The sequence below is a fragment of the Ovis canadensis genome, chromosome 22, assembly GCF_042477335.2.
Source record: "Ovis canadensis isolate MfBH-ARS-UI-01 breed Bighorn chromosome 22, ARS-UI_OviCan_v2, whole genome shotgun sequence".
Lineage (NCBI taxonomy): Eukaryota > Metazoa > Chordata > Mammalia > Artiodactyla > Bovidae > Ovis > Ovis canadensis.
Genome location: NC_091266.1, coordinates 48,462,371 through 48,482,814, shown reverse-complemented (window position 1 = coordinate 48,482,814; position 20,444 = coordinate 48,462,371). Strand labels below are relative to the sequence as shown.

General features: G+C 40.9%; 1 protein-coding gene across 9 annotated transcripts in view; it reads right to left on the bottom strand.

Annotated features, from left to right (window-relative positions):
- The window catches only part of VTI1A (vesicle transport through interaction with t-SNAREs 1A), a 372,362-nt gene that overhangs the window by 113,357 nt on the left and 238,561 nt on the right, over positions 1-20,444 (bottom strand). Inside the window, exon 8 of one of the 9 annotated variants that reach the window (XM_069567121.1) lies at positions 7,493-7,964. The exons of 7 other annotated variants lie outside the window; for them this stretch is intronic. In XM_069567121.1, coding sequence (XP_069423222.1) covers positions 7,934-7,964 — 31 coding nt within the window. In that variant the 3' untranslated portion in view covers positions 7,493-7,933. Of the gene's footprint in view, positions 1-7,492; positions 7,965-16,068; positions 17,538-20,444 lie in introns of those variants that run through there. One more of the 9 variants, XM_069567116.1, reaches the window with a different exon arrangement.

Here is a 20,444-nt window from a genome sequence, read left to right as displayed (position 1 = left end):
CAGCATTTACTCACTTCATTCATGTCTGTGTCCCATTTTGGCAATTCCTGTGATATTTCAAGATTTCTCATAATTTTTATATTTGTTAAGGAAAACTGTGATTAGTGATCTTTGCGGTTACCATTATGACTTGCTGAAGGCTCTGATGATGGTTAGCTAGGTCAAGCAATAAAGCATTTTTAAATTAAGTATGTACATTTCTTTAAAGACTTGATGCTAATGTGCACTGGAGACTGCAGAATAGTGTAAACGTAATTTTTATATGCACTGGGAAACCAAAAAATTCACGTGAGTCTCCTTATTGTGGTGGTCTAGAACCAAACCTACATTATCTCTGAGGTCTGCCTGTATTTGGGGGCAGCAGTAGTTTCAAAACTTGGGTGGGGGGAAGACCTTACTTTTTCAGAGAAAATTTTTTCAAAGGACTATAGACATCCCCAACAGATGACCAGATCACTGTGGAGCTGCTCCAGATAGGAGTCCTGCCTGTCTGGTCTTCTCTTCCTCCTTGGCAACCTTCAGGTACATAAGCAAAATTTTAGGATTCCTTGGAACACAGCTGAAGAATCACTATTTCAGAATGTGCCTGAGGGGTTCTGAGCACTGGCTCATTCCACACACTTTCCAATCTCTTCTAACAACTTTACTGTGAAGGCTAGAAACCTAAGAACTACATTTTTGAGATTCTCTTGCAACCAGTTTTCAGACATTGCCTAGGTCCTGGAAGGCAGATGCCTGTGCAAGACTTGGCAATGGGATGGGAACAATGAGGAACTTGCGTGGGAGGTAACAGGCAGTTCTCTAAGAGTGTGTGTGTGTAGGGAAGGGACTTGCCTTTGGCTCTTCTGAGAAAGTTCTGGAAGGGACTATGGAATGGGGTTCCTGTATCCTGGGTGCCACTTAGTATAGGACTGCAGCAGTGAGCAGTCCCAGGAGAGTCTGATTGGTCTCTTCTGCTGGCCTGTAGCATTCAAAAGAATTTCACCATTTCCCCCAAGGATTCTATACACACTCCAAAAAATCTCTTTTCATTTAAATTAGATAGAAGTGCTATCCTCCTGAATCTAAGAATGCTAAACAACACAGCATCAGAAAAGAGACCTTAGTTATCTCACTGACTTATATGAAGTATCTTACACATCACCCAGGTTTGCGTCCCTACTGAGCCTAGAACTATTTTCATCACACAGATACTGAATAAACATTAGTTAAATCACACCACTATAAGCAGAGCGTTATGCTGGATTATTTTTAATTATCATTTAGCTACTTATTAGATTTCGAGACCAGGTCTAAATAATGCAGGTAGGACACACCTCAATAAGCAAGGAGTTGAACCGTTATAATTTTTAACTATGCTCAATTTCTCATCATTTGGAGAGGAACTGAAACAAGTCAAATGCTGTCTTTTTTAATATATAACAGAGAGACAGATAGGAACGTAAAATTATTAAGGTGACTGACAACGACTCTGAATCTGATCACAGTAGAACGACATGCTTAAATTTCTATGTCTTTTCAAAAAAATAACAAGAAAAAAGAAAAAATGGGTCCTTTAATCTCTAATAATACATGGTCAGCATGGCATATATATATATATACACACATACACACACACATATGTAAGTGTTATCCAAGTTTTTGATTACGGATAGCTAGTTTTCATTTTAGAAAAGACTATGTGAAAGGACTTCCCTTTCCCATGTTTTATACACAAACTGTTTCATTTTCTAAAAGTGGTTAGACAAAGGGTCAGATGATAACTTTAAATATTTAAACTGGTCAATGACAGTCAAGTAGTCAAGAACTTCTCTAGTTTATTGTTAAATGTGCATTGCCTTAGAGGTAACCTTAAGTACCTGGCACAGCTTCCTAATGAGTTATTAGTTATGAAACTATGAAGTAATTTTGAATTTTAAATGAGACTGGAGGATAAACTTGGGTACAACAAATTAAAAGCACCATAATTGTGCAATATCATGAGATGTTTTAGATAGTCACGCAATGCATATATCAAAAATGCATTAATAAACTGAACAGATTAATAAAAAGCCAAGTCTGGCCCTTCAAGACCTCAACACTAATTGGAAAGGATTTTGACAGAACATCTTGAACAACATTCATTGTATCAGTTTTGGCAAGCTACTTTTCAGTTACCTAAATGATGATTATTCCTACATTCCACGGTGCATCTCTCAAAATCCAAGATCTGAAAAATATCACTAGTGAGGATAAGTGAAGTAGTAGCTGGTCAAATGGTACAACCTGAATTTGCATTTATTAGTGTAAGGTAGGTGGTATGTGTGGGGTGTTTTATTTCTGAAATATTATGCATATACTGTTCGCTTAAAATATATCATACATTTACATGCTGTACATCAATTATATACGTGTATGTACGTGCTCAGTTGCTCAGCCGTGTCTGACACTTTGTGCCCCCATAGACCGTAGCCTGCCAGGATCCTCTGTCCATGGTATTCTGCAGGTGAGAACGCTGCAGTGGGTTGCCATTCTGTCCTCCAGGGGATTTCCCTGACTCAGGGACCGAACCCACGTCTCCTGTGTCTCCTGCACTGGCAGGCGGGTTCTTTACTGCTAGTGCCACCTGGAGAGCCATATAATTATATAAATTATGCACTGTACTCCAAAGTCTAGCTCTCTTTTTAAGGTCATGCCTTAGAATCACTCTAAAAATGTTTCTCAAAGTGTGATGATTTAAGTGGATTTAATTATTAAAGAAAACGTTCATGGCAAGGGCAGATTAACCTCACAGTGACACACACACACACACACGCCCACCCAGTAGTAGATTCTAATGGTGAAAAGAGCAACAGGCATAATTTTGCCTATAATAATTTACTCCTGTAACCAAGATACAGATTTATCTATCTTTTCTTTGTCGTTGGGCTTAAAGTCATTGAAAATACAAAGAATTAGATCACCATCTAGTTTAAAATAAGAAAGGTCAAGCCAAAAAGGAAGCCCAATTAGTTAACACCAGATAATGCCAAGTGCCTATTACAGGAAAACAGTTTATTAAGGTTAAAAGAAAACACCCAGGCAACGGTGTGATATATGAATGTCTCTAACTATTCTTGATTTAAATACTGAATTTGGTTTCACTGAAGTTCCTCTCTTGAGGTGAACTGTTATATGTTATTTCTTTCATAGATGGCCTTTGGTGCCAAGCTTGTTAAAAGATATTATTTTGTAAATACCTACACTTTACCTTTTACCCAAACGGAAGCCTTACTCAATAAATAAGCAACCTGATCCAGGTCATGAAGTTAGATATTAGAAAAAGGAGGATATTGCTGCCCAAGTTGACTGTGGCTCCCCCTCCCCCACTCAGATTCCCCTAAACAAGGAGGCCTTTACTTCCTGGTTCTTTTAGCTGGGGTCTTGACTCATGGACTTCCTAGGCGCTCTTTTCTTTTTCTCACTGAGAAGAAAACTCTCATACAGCATATTCATGATCATGCTGCTATGGTATAAATTAAGCTTATGAATGCTGTCCTTCACTTATTGCCCCTTTCTCTCACACAGTGATATTTGTAACTCACGAGTTGTAGGATTTCCAAAGCTGAGTGATTTGTAATGTAATACTTCTAGAATCTCCAGAGTAATTTCAGCATTAGTTACAAATAAAAGTTGGCTCTCTGCATCTCTTAACCTTGGGAACATGAACCTTTAAGACGAGGAGATCAAATACCAACATTCCCCTAGGACTGCTGTGCACATCTGCATTTCTGGACATAGGACTTTTTTTGTTCCTAATCAAGTGTAATCTCACTTCATAACTCCTACTCTTGGCTCAGTGCTACCTAGATTTCCAGGCAAGCAAAGAAAGGAGGGTTGAAGATTTTGTGCTTAGAGGTTTGGAAATTTGGCAAATGTTACACTAAAATGCAAGTATTTGATCTTGAACCTCAATAGAATGAGATTCAGTTGAAAAAGAAACTAAAGTGAGGCTTTAGATATTCCAAATCTGCACCTGTATTTTGATGTTGCCAGGTATTTGTACTAAGAATTCTGTGTACAGGGCAAAAGGGAATGAAGAGTTTCCCAAATTTTCCTCTGGGATCTTCAAACCATTCAAAGTAATTACTAATTCTTGCTCACATCTATGAGTCAGGCATCCAAGTGTTACTATTCGCGGCTGGTCTTATTCTGTGCTTAAATGATCTGATCGTTAGTCTCTGCATCTGGGTCCAAACTAGGCTAACATGGAAAGTTAGCTCAAGGACTGCAGTCACCTTTAAGTTATCTTTAAAGTGATACCTTGAGTTTATTAACATGTGACTATGAAAACTGCCCTTCCAATTCACCAAACTCAAGGTTGGCATTCTTTATGCCAACACTGACATTCCTTATGCCTAAACACTGACCTTCTAGGATCCAGTCATTGGAAGGACTGACACTGAAGCTGAAACTCCAATACTCTGGCCCCCTGATGTGAAGAACTGACTCACTGGAAAAAGACCCTGATGCTTGGAAAGATTGAAGGCAAAAGGAGAAGGGGGCGTCAGAGGATAAGATGGTTAGATAGCATCACTGACTCAATGGACATGAATTTGAGCAAACCCTGGGAAATAGTGAAGGACAGGGAAGCCTGGCATGCTGCAGTCCATGGGGTTGGAAAGAGTCAGACATGACTTAGCAACTGAACAATAACAAGAATCCAGTTAATGAAACAGAGTTTATTTTCAAATAATTTACCATCCACTGAAATTCCTTTAGACCTGAAATCCATAGAATTTAAATGATTCTTATGTTCAGATAACTGTTAGCACAGTTTACCTGTAAAGGGCTTCCCAGGTTTCACCAGTGGTAAAGAACCCACCTGCAAATGCAGAAGACATAAAGAGAAAGAGGTGGGTTCGATCCCTAGGTCAGGAAAATCCCCTGGAGAAGGAAATGTAACCTGTTCCAGTGTTCTTGCCTGGAGAATCCCTTGGACAGAGGAGCCTGGCAGGCTACAGTCCATAGGGTCACAAAGAGTTGGAAACAACTAAAGCTCTTGAGAAATCTATATGTAGGTCAGGAAGCAATAGTTACAACTGGACATGGAACAACAGATTGGTTCCAAATAGGAAAAGGAGTACGTCAAGGCTGTATATTGTCACCCTGCTTATTTAACTTATATGTAGAGTACATCATGAGAAACACTGGGCTGGAAGAAGCACAACCGGAATCAAGATTGCTGGGAAAAATATCAATAACCTCAGATATGCAGATGACACCACCCTTATGGCAGAAAGTGAAGAGGAACTAAAAAGCCTCTTGATGAAAGTGAAAGAGGAGAGTGAAAACGTTGGCTTAAAGCTCAACATTCAGAAAACAAAGATCATGGCATCCGGTCCCATCACTTCATGGGAAATAGATGGGGAAACAGTGGAAACAGGGTCAGACTTTATTTTTTGGGGCTCCAAAATCACTGTAGATGGTAAGTGCAGCCATGAAATTAAAGGACGCTTACTCCTTGGAAGGAAAGTTATGACCAACCTAGATAGCATATTCAAAAGCAGAGACATTACTTTGCCAACAAAGGTCTGTCTAGTCAAGGCTTTGGTTTTTCCAGTGGTCATGCATGGATGTGAGAGTTGGACTGTGAAGAAAGCTGAGCGCCGAAGAATTGATGCTTTTGAAGTGTGGTGTTGGAGAAGACTCTTGAGAGCCCCTTGGACTGAAAGGAGATCCAACCAGTCCATTCTAAAGGAGGTCAGTCCTGGGTGTTCATTGGAAGGAATGATGCTAAAGCTGAAACTCCAGTACTTTGGCCACCTCATGCGAAGAGTTGACTCACTGGAAAAGACTCTGATGCTGGGAGGGATTGGGGGCAGGAGGAGAAGGGGATGACAGAGGATGAGATGGCTGTACGGCATCACCGGCTCAACAGACATGAGTTTGAGTGAACTCTGGGAGTTGGTGATGGACAGGGAGGCCTGGCGTGCTGCGATTCATGGGGTCGCAAAGAGTTGGAGATGACTGAGTGACTGAACTGAACTGAAAGTGAGTTAGCACGCACCTATAAAGGAACATTTCCATGAAGATTAGACAGGCAGCCCATATTATAGGCCTGCATTTCATCAAAGTGGGGGGTGCAGACTAAACATGGATTTAATTTACAGATGCTTTCATACAACAGCCGTAACTTTTATTTCTTGCTATGTTTATCCATTCTACAATGTTAAAAAAGAAAGAAACAATCACACAGCAGCATAATTAGGAATTATTAGGGGAAGAACATACTTCATGCAAAACTGACTTATACTATAACTGTTATTTGTCTGTGAACTCATTTATTGTTGTTGGTTGAAAGCCAATACGAGTAATGACTAAAAAGTACTGGTTTTACTTGGAATTAGGCTTGTGTTGAAATTCTAGTTCTGTTACTTATTAGTTCTTGACTCTGGGTATGTTCATTATACTTCTTAGACCTTAGTTTCCTCAGCTGTCATACTGGTTGCTCTAAAGATGAAGAGAGACAATTTACTAAAAAGTGCCTAGTACATGCTGACTCATAACTATGTCTCAATAAATGGAAGTTACTTTTCATTTGTCAGTATCTTTCCTCCTCTGTAAGCTCTGGGATGGGAAGAGATATTTCTGGTAATTCTGTGTACATCTAACCGGATTTGGTTTTGTAACATTATAGGGAAAACACTGCTTTTAGATGTCAAGGGACTAGCAGTCAACAGCCAAGCTTACTACTTGCTGGCTATGCAATTTCTGGCAGAGTTTTAAGGTATTTGTTCTTAGTTTGCCTCTCTGTGGAAGGGGGATATGCTTACATCCATCTCAATAGGGATGTGGAAAGATATGGATAAAACAGAGTTTATAACCTGTAGGCAAGGCTTGTTGTTGCTGTTATTGTCTACTTGCTAAGCTGTGTCAGACTTTTTGCAACCCCACTGACTATAGTCTGCCAAGCTCCTCTGTCCATGGAATTTCCAGGCAAGAATACTGAGGTGGCTTCTCATTTCCTTCTTCTCAAGGGGATCTTCCCAACCCTGGAATTGAACCTGCTTCTCCTGCATTGGCAGGTGAATTCTTTACCAGTGAGCCACCAGAGAAGCTCAGAGCACTGTTTAGACTTAGGTTATTGTCACTTATTTTATTGAATTAAGAGTAATTAAATAGTAATTGGGGGCACTTCCTACATGCTGGACACTGAGTGATATATAAAAACTGTATCATTTAATCCTTACAACAACTGAGTAAAGTAGGTATTGTTATTCCCATTTTTTCAGATGTGGAAACAAGCTGATCTGAACTCTAGCAGTCTGGCTCAGAAACCCACCTCTAAGCCACTGTCACACACAGACTCCTATTCTCTTGGAGAAGAGCCGACCTTTTGTGAATCCACCAATGGCATCGTGTAGCAGGTCAAAGTGAAGAGGAGGCAGTCACCTTGCCTAAGAGGATGGCAGACGTCACAGAAACAAAAAGAAGAGAGAGGATCCCAGAAATCAGACTCATGTGAGCAAGGTGAGGCCACACTTTTCCCAATTATATTCAGATTTCTGTAACACAAATACCATACTTCTGTACATATATTTTCAGCTTTGCTGAAGTTGCCAAGTAAGATGTAAGAGAGAGAGAGAGAGAGAAAAAAAAAACAAAAAACAGCTCAATTCTACATTTGGCTCTGAATAAGACTTTAGAGTATCGTAGTTTAGGAAAAATACAAGTAGACAGGCCAGGGTGAAAAACAATACTTTTGTGACAGGTCACACATGGGCTGAAATACTCGAAAAGGCCATCACTTGGGGGTGTGGTAGATATGAAGGGCCGTAGCCACGGTCACCTCTGGGAGGATTCTCTTCTCCAGACAGACTGAAGGCACGCAACAGCAGACGTCATCTTGTAGAAAGAGCTGTGACTTTACTGGATACGCGTCTTTGGCTGAACGCTCCGAACCAATGAAAGTTTAGAAAATGCGATCCAAGACAATACTCTGCCTGTGTTCAACAGTGAGAGCACAGAGTGTCAGAGCATGTGTTTAAGCATATGTGAACAAAGGGCATAAAGATGTGTGAGACGGGTGTTAAAACACCAGTTCAAACATGTGTTTAACCATGTGTGAGCAAAAGGGTGTTAAGCCATGTGGTAAAGCAAGTGTTAGAGCATATTCGATTACAAATGTTTCTCATTTGGGAGCTTAAATTATTTTCTGCCTAATCCAGTGTTGCTAAGCAATAGTTCTGTGTTGTTCTAACTGAACACAATAAATGATTAAACTTAGGGGGAGAAAAAAACCAAACTGAAGTTAGACTTATTTTTTCCTGTCTTGGTTTCATTACGAAGAATTTACATCTGTAGTTTTCAATAAACTTAGTGGTGTCCTGCTACAGTAAGCAAAAACTGGCACAATGCTCCTTGAGCAGGAAGGCAACAAGCGGACTTGGAGAAGACATGTCTGGTGTGCTGAGACAGTGTTCAGTGTTGGAAGAGTCACCAGCATATGAGACTAATCCCGAGGCTTGATAAACCACATGGTCACTGACGTGGGGTGACTACTCCATCTAGGGCACCGTGCTATAGCTAGGGTTCTGTTTTAATGATTAATTTTTATTGGAGTACAATTACTTTACAATGTCGCTTTAGTTTCTACTGTACAGCAAAGTGATACAGCTGTACAGCTCTACGCATACATATACCAGCCTTCTTTGGATTTCCCTCCCGTGTAGGTCACCACAGAGCATGGAGCAGAGTTCCCTGTGCTCTACAGTAGGTTCTCATTAGTTATCTACTTTATACACAGTATCAGTAGTGTATATGTGTCAATTCCAGTTTCCCAATTCCTCCCCGCCTTTTGCCCTGGGTTCCATACATTTGTTCTCTACATCTGCGTCTTTACTAGGCTTCTTTTTTTTTTTTAATTTTCAATTTTTAAATATCTAGAACACTGCTCTAGAGGACCAGGACTCAGGTACTGACAGTACAATGTGATAGAGAACAGCTTTCAAGTTTCTCTGACATTATTTGCTAAATGTATCAGCTTATGTATCTACAATGCTGCTGGAAGTTTCCTTTCTAAAGCAAATGAATCATCTTATGTTAAAATGGGAATACACAACCCTGAATGTAATTTTAAAAAGAATGAAAGTAGACAAAAATCAGAGTTTGCTATCGATGCTGGCAGGGCAAAGAAAAAGTTTAAAACAGATACACATATACTAATACAGATAAAAAAATTTCAGGTAGCTGTTATATTTTCTTGTTAGGAAACAAAGCGATAAACAAATTAAACCAGCAAACCAGTTTAAACTCACTCATGTATCTTTTGGAAGTGGATATATCATCACATATTCTTCTTCTTTTTTTATTTAAGACAAGCAAAAGATCTGCAGGTTTGGGTTTAAATTACATTTCCTAAGCAGTATTAATTAAAATGACTCTTTCTGCTAAACTGTGGAATGATTTGTGTGTAAATGCTATTTGATTAGGCCTGTGAAAATATTTTTGATCATTCTGAATAAAGAAAAATAGATATAGCCATTAGAATCAAAATATTGCCTTCCCAATCACCTTTTGCCTCAAGATCACGGAAGGTTTCACCGCAACAAAAACTGGCAACAGAGAAACAAACAATTAAAGCTAGTGTCTTCTGCCAGCCACCCTTGTAGCAGAGGTCAAAGGATTTTTGAATACTCTTCTCTTCCCCTTCACTTGTGTCGCTTAATGATTTGTTCGTGTGGTTCAGTACAAACTCAAGAAAACACAATTCCTGAGCAGAAAAAAGCACTGTCTCTGGGTGCTGTGACCTCTGCTTAAACAAATTCCAGATTGCATACAGACAAAGCAATGATGATTATTTTTCCTTCTTGGAGACTCGGCCCAAATTAAGAAAACTAAGGAAACAGTATCTGACCAAGGAAATAATGGAAGAAGGTTGTGCAGAGGCTTTCTTGGTCAGACTCTTTAACTAGTGGACTGTCAGAGGAGTCCCAATAGTTTTATTTTTGACCAAAACAAATATTACTGATGAGCAAATACATTTCAGCAATCTCACACTTCTTTATTATTATGGTGGCTTATTTTCAATAGTGCAAACTGTTTATTTTCTGTCAATACTGAGTATAGACTGATATCCGAAGCTATTTCACTGAAGTTAGTCTTCAAATGCTAATAAATCAGGCTCAGGAAAAATGTCTATACTACAAAACTTATAAAACATCCCTAAATCTCATGGGCTTGATAAAAAGACTATGGAGAGCAGTACTCAGAACCAGCTAAGATTGTTCGGTCTATTTAATTGGAGTTAATTGGAGGCCCCTAGTCTTCAGCCAAATAAGCAAAGAACATACCCCATTTTACAGAAAATAGAAGAAAATAAACAGCTCTGATGGAGATATTGATCTTGAGATCACACTTCTGAATTTCTCTCGATGTGCCCATGTGAATACACACAATCACTTACCTGAACTTACACTTTTCTCTAGACATGAAATACTCAATAAACAGAACTCACTGGAGGCAAGTAGAAAGAGGCTCTTTCTGAACAAACAGAGCACTTTGTACAATGTTAGGTGGAGTAACATGGTCCTTAACGAATCTTGCATAACACTTTGTACTTTAATCAAACGTTTCAGAAGACAGCAAATATGATTAGAAACAGAATTTTAGCCTCTTCTGCTTTCTGAGTAACCATCATTAACCTCAGTGGGATGTGTCATGTGTGGAATAAAAGGGCTACTGAAGGAGTAACTTTCCCCAGCTTCACAATCATGGGCGTTCACTCCAGAGCTATGGGTGAAGGGACATGCCTGCTTGGTGGGCACACAACGCACCCTCAACAGTCTTTCCCTCCGCTTTGAGCTCTGTGCTTTTCTTGGATAAGCCTGCCAAAAATTCTAAACAGTGTAGGGAGGAACTGTCTATAACAAATTGGTGCCATACTTGCAAACGTGTGTTTAATGTATAGAGAGTGTTTGCAGTGTCCCAAATTGAGACTGGGTGATCGAGGTTGCAGCACTTTCTTTTTTATAAACAAACAACCTCACCAATTGTGGGAAATAAGCAAAACCAATGCAAATAAACCAACAAGATCACTTATCTTTTTCATCTTAAACATTTGAAAAGTATATTTTTAAAGGGCTTAAGAAAATTAGATGTTGTTAATATAAGTACTTATGTCCCTTTTCTTCTACTCAATCTGGATCGAACCAACGTTTAAGGAATTCATCAACCCCCAAACCAGAAATCTTGAACTTTCAAAATACATAATTAAATGCTAATGCTTCAATCTGAAACTACATCAGCAAATACCATATAGGAAAGTTCAAGGTAGGTACTATGCTAAGATAAATATTTCTCTAAGTCCCAACTTTTCATTTTTGGAAACCAATGGAGAGACAAACCTCAAAAACATTTCATGTGTTACATTTCCTATGTAACTGAAATCAGTGGAAGATTAATTTATAACTTATAGTCAACTGATTTACTTTGGAACATTTGTTCGCTGAGATTAAGACTGATTACTTCTTAAGGTTGAATCATCAAACTTTGTTTAAAGAAGTAAAAACTTACTCAAAATAATGAGATTAACCCTCATATCTACAAGCATGCTTCCAGACATTAGAAAGTTTTCTCTTAAATGTTTCCTTCCAGGTCTTTTGGAGAAGAGAAATGGCAACGCACTCCAGTATTCCTGCCTGGAAAATCCCATGGACAGAGGAGCCTAGTGGGCTACAGTCCATGGGGTCATAATGAGTCAGACATGACTGAGCAACTAACGCTTCCAGATCTTTATTAAAATGCAAAGAGTTACATGGGCAAAGTTCATCATAAACCAAAATGCTGCAGCTCACCTGTTCTTTCATCATTTGTTCGTTCATTCATTCATTCATTCATTCATTCAAATACTTCTTCAGTGTCCCTTCTGTCCAAGGAACTAGTAAGGCACAGGAAGTCTAAAGCAGAAAGATTCAGTCCTTGCCCTCAAGGGGCATAAAAGCTTTTGGGTGCGACAGAATAAAGCGGGCAACTACGACATAGGACTAGTAGGTTGGGATTGGGGAGGCAGGGGATAGCCTACATTAAAATGGATAAAGCATTTTTGTGTTTGGAATCAGGGGTTCCCAGTTCCTCAGTGGGGCAGAGACTGAAGGCCACACATGATCCCAAGAGAATGCTGCATGTGCACAGAGTCTTGGCCCAAAGGACCTCCTGCATCTCCACGGGTGTGACTCAGGAAGAGAGCAGCAGGGATTTTGAATTCACTCTTTGTACTTCCTCTGGGAAACTGAGATGATAATTTGATAGCTTCTTTTTGCTTTTTTCTACTTGGAAACTCTTCAAGTTCTTTCTTATTTTCCATGAGCCTCAGGTCAGGTAAATTTAAAATCATTTTATAACCCAACTCCACCTTGCTCCACCTTTAGAATGACATGAAAACAATCATTTAAAAAAGTTTTAGGAGGTAGAGAAACAGGCATCACTTTACTTCTACATATTTTGGTGCTTTGTTATGTTTTGAGACCATGTCTGAGTGCTTATGGTCTAAGTGGGGAGATGGGAAGGAACCCCACAAATACAGCACAGTGAGGGGTCCCATGGTGCAGTGAGCAGACCACCACAGGGGCCGGAGCTTATGTTAGTCAACACAGAGAGGATCACTTTTAATTTTAAATATTTTTGAACACTCAACATTTTATTTTAAACATTTAATTATGCACTTACTTTAACATGTGAAAAAATGCATAACTAACACACTTGAGCCATTAATCCATGGATAATACTCTGTGGGATAATGCTAAAGAATATAGTTAAGTTGAAAAAACAAGTGTGCCAATTTAAAGAAAAATAGCAGTGGAGATATTAGAAAGACAAAAAAAATTGTGATGTACTACTCTGATCACTGAAGTTTGGGAAATAATGCTGTTGAATGAAGGTAAGTCAAAAAGGATGATACTTTATAAAGTTTGGAATCCTTAATGTATGTTCTCTGGGCTGAAATAAGTTGCTGTGAGGCAATTTATGTTCTAGGAGGATACAGGTCAGGGAAGGGCACTAATGGGGCCTGGGGGATTCAGAGGGGTTTCCAGAAAAAGGAGGCTTAAAAATGACAAGTTGTGCTGGAAAGCAGAGTAGCTATTAGGACCAATCATTTGCAGAACTGTTGAATCTTCTGCTTGGATGGAACATGAGAATTCATGTTATCTGTAATTAACTTTAAAATGTGTTGTTGTTTAGTCACTAAGTCATGTGCAACTCTGTGCGGCTCCGCGGTCTGTAGCCCGCCAGGTTCCTCTGTCCATAGGATTCTCCCAGGCAAGAATACTGGAGTGGGTTGCCATTTCCTCCTCTAGGGTATCTTTCCAAGCCAGGGATTGAACCAGCGTTTCCTGCATTAGCACGCGGATTCTTTACCATTAAGCCACCAGGGAAAGCCCAACTTTAAAATACTTTCACATATGTGTGCGTGTGTGTGTATGTGTGTGTGTGTGTATAGTGTGATGTATGTGTGTGCATTGGTTTTAATCCACACTCACTGGATTTATGACTGAAGTGGCCTAATGGGAATACACTGTTTAGCTCAGCTATGAGACTAATGAAATACCATATTCCAGAAGCAGCTCTTAAAGTATAGCAGCTATCTTCATCTTATACTCTCAATTAGCATAACTAATAATTATTAATGAGGACATTAGAAATAGTCTTGAAGTTACGTGGACTGGTTAGAAACATTACCATCAGCACGCACAGCATGCATGGGAAGGGCATCTGCTCCTAGTGACCCCAGTTGCCTATTTCCCCTGGATTGGAGTCCTCCACTCAGGATTCTGACTTAGTCCTGGTCCATCCACGTAAGGGCTTCCCAGGTGGCTCAGCGGTAAAGAATCCACCTGCCAGTACAGGAGACATGGGTTTGATTCCTGTGTTGGGAAGATCCCCTGGAGGAGGAAATGGCAACCCACTCCAGTATTCTTGCCTGGGAAATCCCACAGACAGAGAAGCCTGAGGGGCTACAGTCCATGGGGTCGCAAAGAGTCGGACATGGCTTAGCGACTAAAAGAACAACCACATCCACTTAAAGGAGGAGTCTATCACCTGACTTTGACTAGCAGGTCAGCCAACTCCTATTGCTAGAATATTCTCACATCAAACTTGAGGGAACTTTTCCGGCAACTTGTCGGCTGTCAATGCACCCTGCTATCAGAACAGAGGACAGAAGCTTGGTGGGCCCACAGGACAGGGGGCGGGTCTTTTCTGTGCTTAGTTACCAAAACATGTTTCCAGGTGTGGGAGAGTTCTGTCTGAGATTTGCCTTTGATATATTACTCCAGAAGCAGGTACAGACCTCCACCACCATCAAACTATCTGTCTCCACTGCAGCTGTGATCTACCAGGAAGAAACTGATAATTCTTTCAGGCTAAATGTGCTGGGCAGATCTTAGCTAAACCTCCTGCAGAGAGGTTAAGTGATTTGCCCAAGATCACACAGCTAGTTGGTAATAGAACAGTTTAGAATGCTGTGCTTCTTGTTACTGCCTTCTCAGGCAACCAAGGATTGAAGACCAGGTTTACTCAACTTGATTATGTACAGAACTTTTAAACAATGCACAGGGTCAAGTTCAGCCCAGGAGATGGTCATTCTTGAGGAGAGCTATGGGAGGGACCCAGGTGTCCGTGCTTTTTAAAATTTTGCACAGGTGCCTCTGATACACACACATACAGTCGAGAATCACTAGACTAGACCATGGTACTAGTAAGTATCATCTAGGGACTTCTCTTATGGCCTAGTGGTTAAGAATTCACCTGCCAATGTAGGGGACATAGGCTCGACCCCTGGTCCGGGAAGATCCACATGCTTCAGAGCAACTACTGAGCTGGAACCCTGAAGCCTTTAAGCCACAGCTACTGAGCCGTGAGCCTAGAGCCTGTGGTCCACAGCGAGAAAAGCCACTGCAATGAAAAGCCCACATATCTCAAAGAAGAGCAGCCCCTGCTCACGGTAACTAGAGAAAGTCCTCACACAGCAATGAAGACACAGTGTAGTAAAAAAAAAAAATAATTTATTAAAAAATTAAGTACCATCTACTGAACATTTTCTCTGGGCTTGGCTCTGTGCTTGACATGCTCTGTATTATTTCATTTTTACCACAAACCATTAAAAGAGGTATCTGCATTTTATAGATGAAGAAACTCATTCAGAGAGAAGTTAAGTAACTTGTTCAAAGAGACAGTTTACAAATGGCAAGCCTGAGAATCCAGATTCACCTCCTCTATAGACGTGTTCTCAGCCATGATACCTGCCGCATACGATGGGACAGGGTGCTGCTCAGAGTTTCTAAAGCAGGGGTCACGAATCACCAGAGAGAGGTGGATGATGTAAACAATCGAGACTGTTTACAGGAACCAGAGTGTGCTGGAGACCATGTGCTCCTCGAAAAGGTTTTGACTTTTAATTGCAGGCAGCTATTTTGAAAGTTTTAAGAGTAACTCTGCAGAGCAACTGGAACTCCCATACATTGCGATGGGAATGCAAAAAGGTTCAGGCACTTAGGAACCAGTTTGGCAGGTCCAAATTAAACCCCATTTTAATTTATGAAATTAAAATATATACATACCTTATGAGCTGGCAGTCCCACCCCTAGATATTTACTCAACAAAAATGAAAACCTAAAAAACGATGTGTGCACAAATGTTCACGGCACCATTATTTATAATAGCTCTGAACTGGAAGCAACCTACAGGTTCATAAACTGGTGAGTGAGAAACAAATTGTAGCATATTTCTACTATGGAATATTACTTGGCCATTAAAAGGAATGAAATACTAATACACACAACAACGTGGATGAATTTCAAGATCTCTATATTGACTGAAAGAAGTCTTACACAAATGATCATGTGCTGTATAATTCCATTTATGTGAAATTCTAGAAAGGGCAAAACTAACAGCAGAGAGCAGATCAGGGTCTGCTTGGGACAGGGATGGAGGAAGTGAACTGAGTGCAAAGGGCCTGAAGGAGACTTTTTAGAGCGAGAACTGGTCTCTGTCCAGATGTATTGTGGTGGTTACCTAATTGCATCCCATGACCAAAATTAATCAAATCTACACTTAAAATGTGTGAATTTTATTATATGTAGATAATATTTCAATTTTAAAAACAAACCAAAACCGTGCAGACTGGGGGAAAAAAAACAAAAAACCAAAACAACAACTCTGCAAGCTGCTTATGGCCCATAGAGTTCCAGTTTTCACTCCCTGGTCTCAGTAGAGAGATTCCAATTTAGCTGCCCCAGCGGAAACACAAAAGATGACAAGTCATCCATCATCCTGAGCTCAGGAAAGATGGGGAAGCTCGCGTTCATCCTCCTTCTTCCATTTCTCCTCCATCAGGTGCAAAATGCTCCCATGCTGCCCCCTGGCTGTTCAGCACCTCCTGTCATGGCACCCAGCTCACATCTCATTCTTTTGCTAATAAGGCGCCTCCAAAACCACCCTTGCTGTCAGCCCTCCTCTTGGCCTCCTGTATTCCAGGCCATCCCTCAGTGCTCTGTGCAAGGCAGAGACAAGCTTCACCTGGTTAACACCCCACTGAGCAGGTGTCAGGATTTATGCTGATTAAATTATCAAGTACCAACAGCTGACAAAGACAATGCGTGAGTTCTTAACCCAGCTTCAATCATTGCCTTTCAGTCTGTTTGTTAGGGAATACTTGGGCAGGAAATGGAGCTATTTCTAGAATCCACCATATTTATCTCCTCCACACGGTGACCTGACTGCTTTGTTTATAGATATACTTTATCACCAATATTATCATGGAACACCTTAAAATTAATATATGCAAGTGATCTGTGTGGACAGCATAGCACAGTACACATAGATCTCAGCACCCAACTATCAAAGTTCAGGGCTCTTAACCATTAGGCGGTGGAAGCCTGAGCCACATTAGAGTCAGCTCTTCAATTTTCTGGAAAACTAACGCGTGCCAACCACATGCTGCTCGGCTTTCCTGAACCTCTATCAACGCCGTAATAACTTGATTAGAAAAGATCAACTACAAAACCAAATTCACTGCGTATAGTAGTGAAAGCTATCATGTTAAGTTAAAGGAAAAGGCAGAACTTAAAATTGTACTGAAGTCACACAAAGGAAAATACCAACGTTAAAATAAAGACAAAAAATAATGAGGAAAAGATCACTGTAGGTGTGTTATGAGCACTTTCTTTTAAAAACTGTTCTCTTTTGCTCTGGCAACACTATTTGTGTAATAAATACAAATCGTAAATCCACAGACTGGGTCCCCAGCCAGGACACTGTGCTTACCTGTCACCCATTGACCAGCTACCATTTGTGTTGACTGCTCATACTTCCTTCTCCTTATAGAGTTGAAAGGCCATGGGATTTTGCAGTACCCTGCCAGGTACCTGCTGGAGAAGGCAATGGCACCCCACCCCAGTACTCTTGCCTGGAAAATCCCATGGACGGAGGAGCCTGGTGGGCTACAATCCACGGAGTCGCTAAGAGTCGGACACGACTGAAGTGACTTAGCAGCAGCAGCAGCAGCAGCCGCCAGGTACCTGCAAGTATTTCATCAGCGCTTTAGTCATGCTGAAGAGGACAGCCACTCCTTCCCAGGCTGTCTGCTAAGCGTTTCCATTTGTAAATGGAAATACTAAAAGCCAGAGAACGTGATTAACAAGGCAGGTGTGCACCTAGAAAGAACTCCAGTGCTGAGAGGGAACTTTCAATCAAGAAATTTTTAGAAAGTGATGCCTTGACAAGCCACATGGTTAATACATTTTTTTTCCCCAAAGCAAAACTAGGTTAAAAATTTCAAGTCCTATTAAAGCAAAATGGTTGCCAGGAAAAAAAGGAAAAGAGGGTGGGGGCGGGGCGCAGAGATAGTAGCAGGCCCAGGCCAGTTTCAGTCCGTGTTGTGAAATTTGAATCCAGGCCACCCAGCCTCTCTGATTTGTGGCCTCCTAAAATCCTCCAGGTTCTGGCTCCCCTCTGCCCCCAGGCCAGCCTATTCTCAGATTCTGTCACAGGCAGCAGAGCCGAGACAACAAACAGGTTATAGGAAGCTCACACAACACTGAAGACACAGCAAAGCTCTAAAGGAATTGCTCTGAGCACTGGCTCTGGATGGTACTTTCGACGGCACAGTGTTCCAAAAGGAAAATCCCACCTTTTGGTGGAAGTCTATCTTGCCTACACACATAATCACCAACATTTGTAACACCTTTCAGAATGCTTAGAGAAACCCCACGGAACCCACGATCTTCAAGAGGAAATTAGAACTTGCAAAAATGAAACAGCAATGCGCTACATAAAAACAATGAAAGAATTTTATCTTTTAAGGCTCATACTGCCCAGAGGACACAGTAGGTGCTCAATAGGAGAATAATAATGAGGACAACAAATGGAGTCTGGATTTTCAGGCCTCTAATCAGTCAAGCTTTTATCTCCTAGGGTGTGGTGGGGGCAGGGTGGCCTGGGAGGGAGATGACACTTCTGTACAAGCATGCTGAAAGGTAATCTACTAATTGTTAAAACAGGAGCCCCAGAAAACAAAAGGCAAAAATCACAGAATTGACAACAAAGCTGATCTGCACTATCTGCCATGTCTGCCTTGCAAGATGCTACTTCTCTCTTTGTTTGTTTTCTTAGTCTGGAATCTCTTAACTTTGCCTGGCTAAATCTCACCCTTCCTTCAAGGGCCATTATAAATGCCCTGCCATCCATGAAACTCATCCTAATTCCTCCAAGTTGGCAATGATCTCCACTCAGAACTGCACATGGGGTTTCTGCTCAGCATCCATTTCGAAGTCATGTTTCCTCTACACTCCTCAGCCCTCTTCGGTTAGGATGTGAGTTTTCTGAGGGCAAGAGCCATTCTCCATCCCTACAAACTCAGCAAAGTTCCCTGCAAAGGAACTTTCAAAGTGTGGAGTAAATTGTTGCTTAGTTGCTAAGTCATGTCTGACTCTTTGTAACCCCATGGACTGTAGCCCATTAGGCTTCTCTGTCCATGGGATTTCCTAGGCAAGAATACTGGAATGGGTTGCCATTTCCTTCTCCAGGGGATCTTCCTGACCCAGGGATAGAACCACTATCTCCTGCATCAGCAAGTGGATCCTTTATCGCTGAGCCAACAGCGAAGCCCATAGAGTGAATTCCATTTTCTTAATAAAAGCTTCCAGGATAGGAGCATTAAGAGGGGAAATCAATTCCTAAAGGTAAGTCATTTTTATTGCTGGAGATTAGACTTTTTCCCTGGAGAGAGAGAGAAGAGAAACGGGAAGTACAGAATGCTATAAGGATGCCTGGCCTACAGTAGGTGGGCTTGTATGAGGCTGTCATGATGAAGCACGGGGCAGACATGCCTCTTTTTCCAGATGTATCAGCAGACTCCATCGATGAATACAGATGCCACAGCTGGCTTTGCCAGGCAGTATTTGGAATGACCCCCTAAATCCAGCCTCACTATATTACTTAGAGGGACACTTAAACCTCAAAGAAGATTCATCTAAGGAAAATGGCTCATGGGATTTCATTCCCCCTAAGGCTTCCATGCCTTATGTCAGTAAGTCATCAATAATTAAACAGTAACAGTTAAAACAAGACCACCCAAGGGTTGAGCTATAGAAATGGTTTGCATGGCCCTCTTATTTAGGGTGATTTTAAAGATCATCCATAGTTCTGGTTTAAAATGGTACCTGCTTGGTGGCTCTGGATGCTGCACCTATCAAAGTGCCCATTAAACTGGAATGAAAAAAAAATGATGATAATTTATGACACCTAAACTGTCTCCACAAGTTGCCAGAATCGGCAAGGATTTTCTACTGCTGTAAAAAATGAATTGAAAAATGTAAGCAGTAGTCCACCTCCCACGAAGTCTGCTGCTAGATAAAAAATGTGAGTTCTGTTACAACTAGAAACCAAGCATCTGTCTTTCTTATAGTGGATGCTGCCACTTAGGAGACACGTGAACTACTGTAGGCATTCCTCCTTTTCCACACTCCTCACCTTCTTTCTTTTCTATAGCCAATAAGAAACTACAGGTCCTAGGTAAACAATAAATAAATCAATACTGGGTAGTGACAAGCAAGGTACAGTGAACCCTGGGAAGCATGGTCTTCATAAGGAAAGTGTGTTTGCATGCAGTGGTAGAGGGTAAAGATGGGAAGGAGGTAACAGGTGTACAGCCAATGGTTGGACACTTTTCATGCCAGAGTCAAGGAGTAGGGGAAGGAAGAAGTCCCATTTCATTCCCATGAAGACAGTCTGGAGACGGAGGGCTCTCTCTCGACAGAACTGATCACATAACACTGCCAACCATTTGCAGACCCAAGAAGAGGATTTAAAAACTAACCAAACCAAATAAAAATGTGCAACAACATGAAGACAATGGAAAAAAAGATCCTATAGAACAAGGGAAAGAAAATGACATCCCAAAGTGTCAGAGGGAAAATGTAATTCTG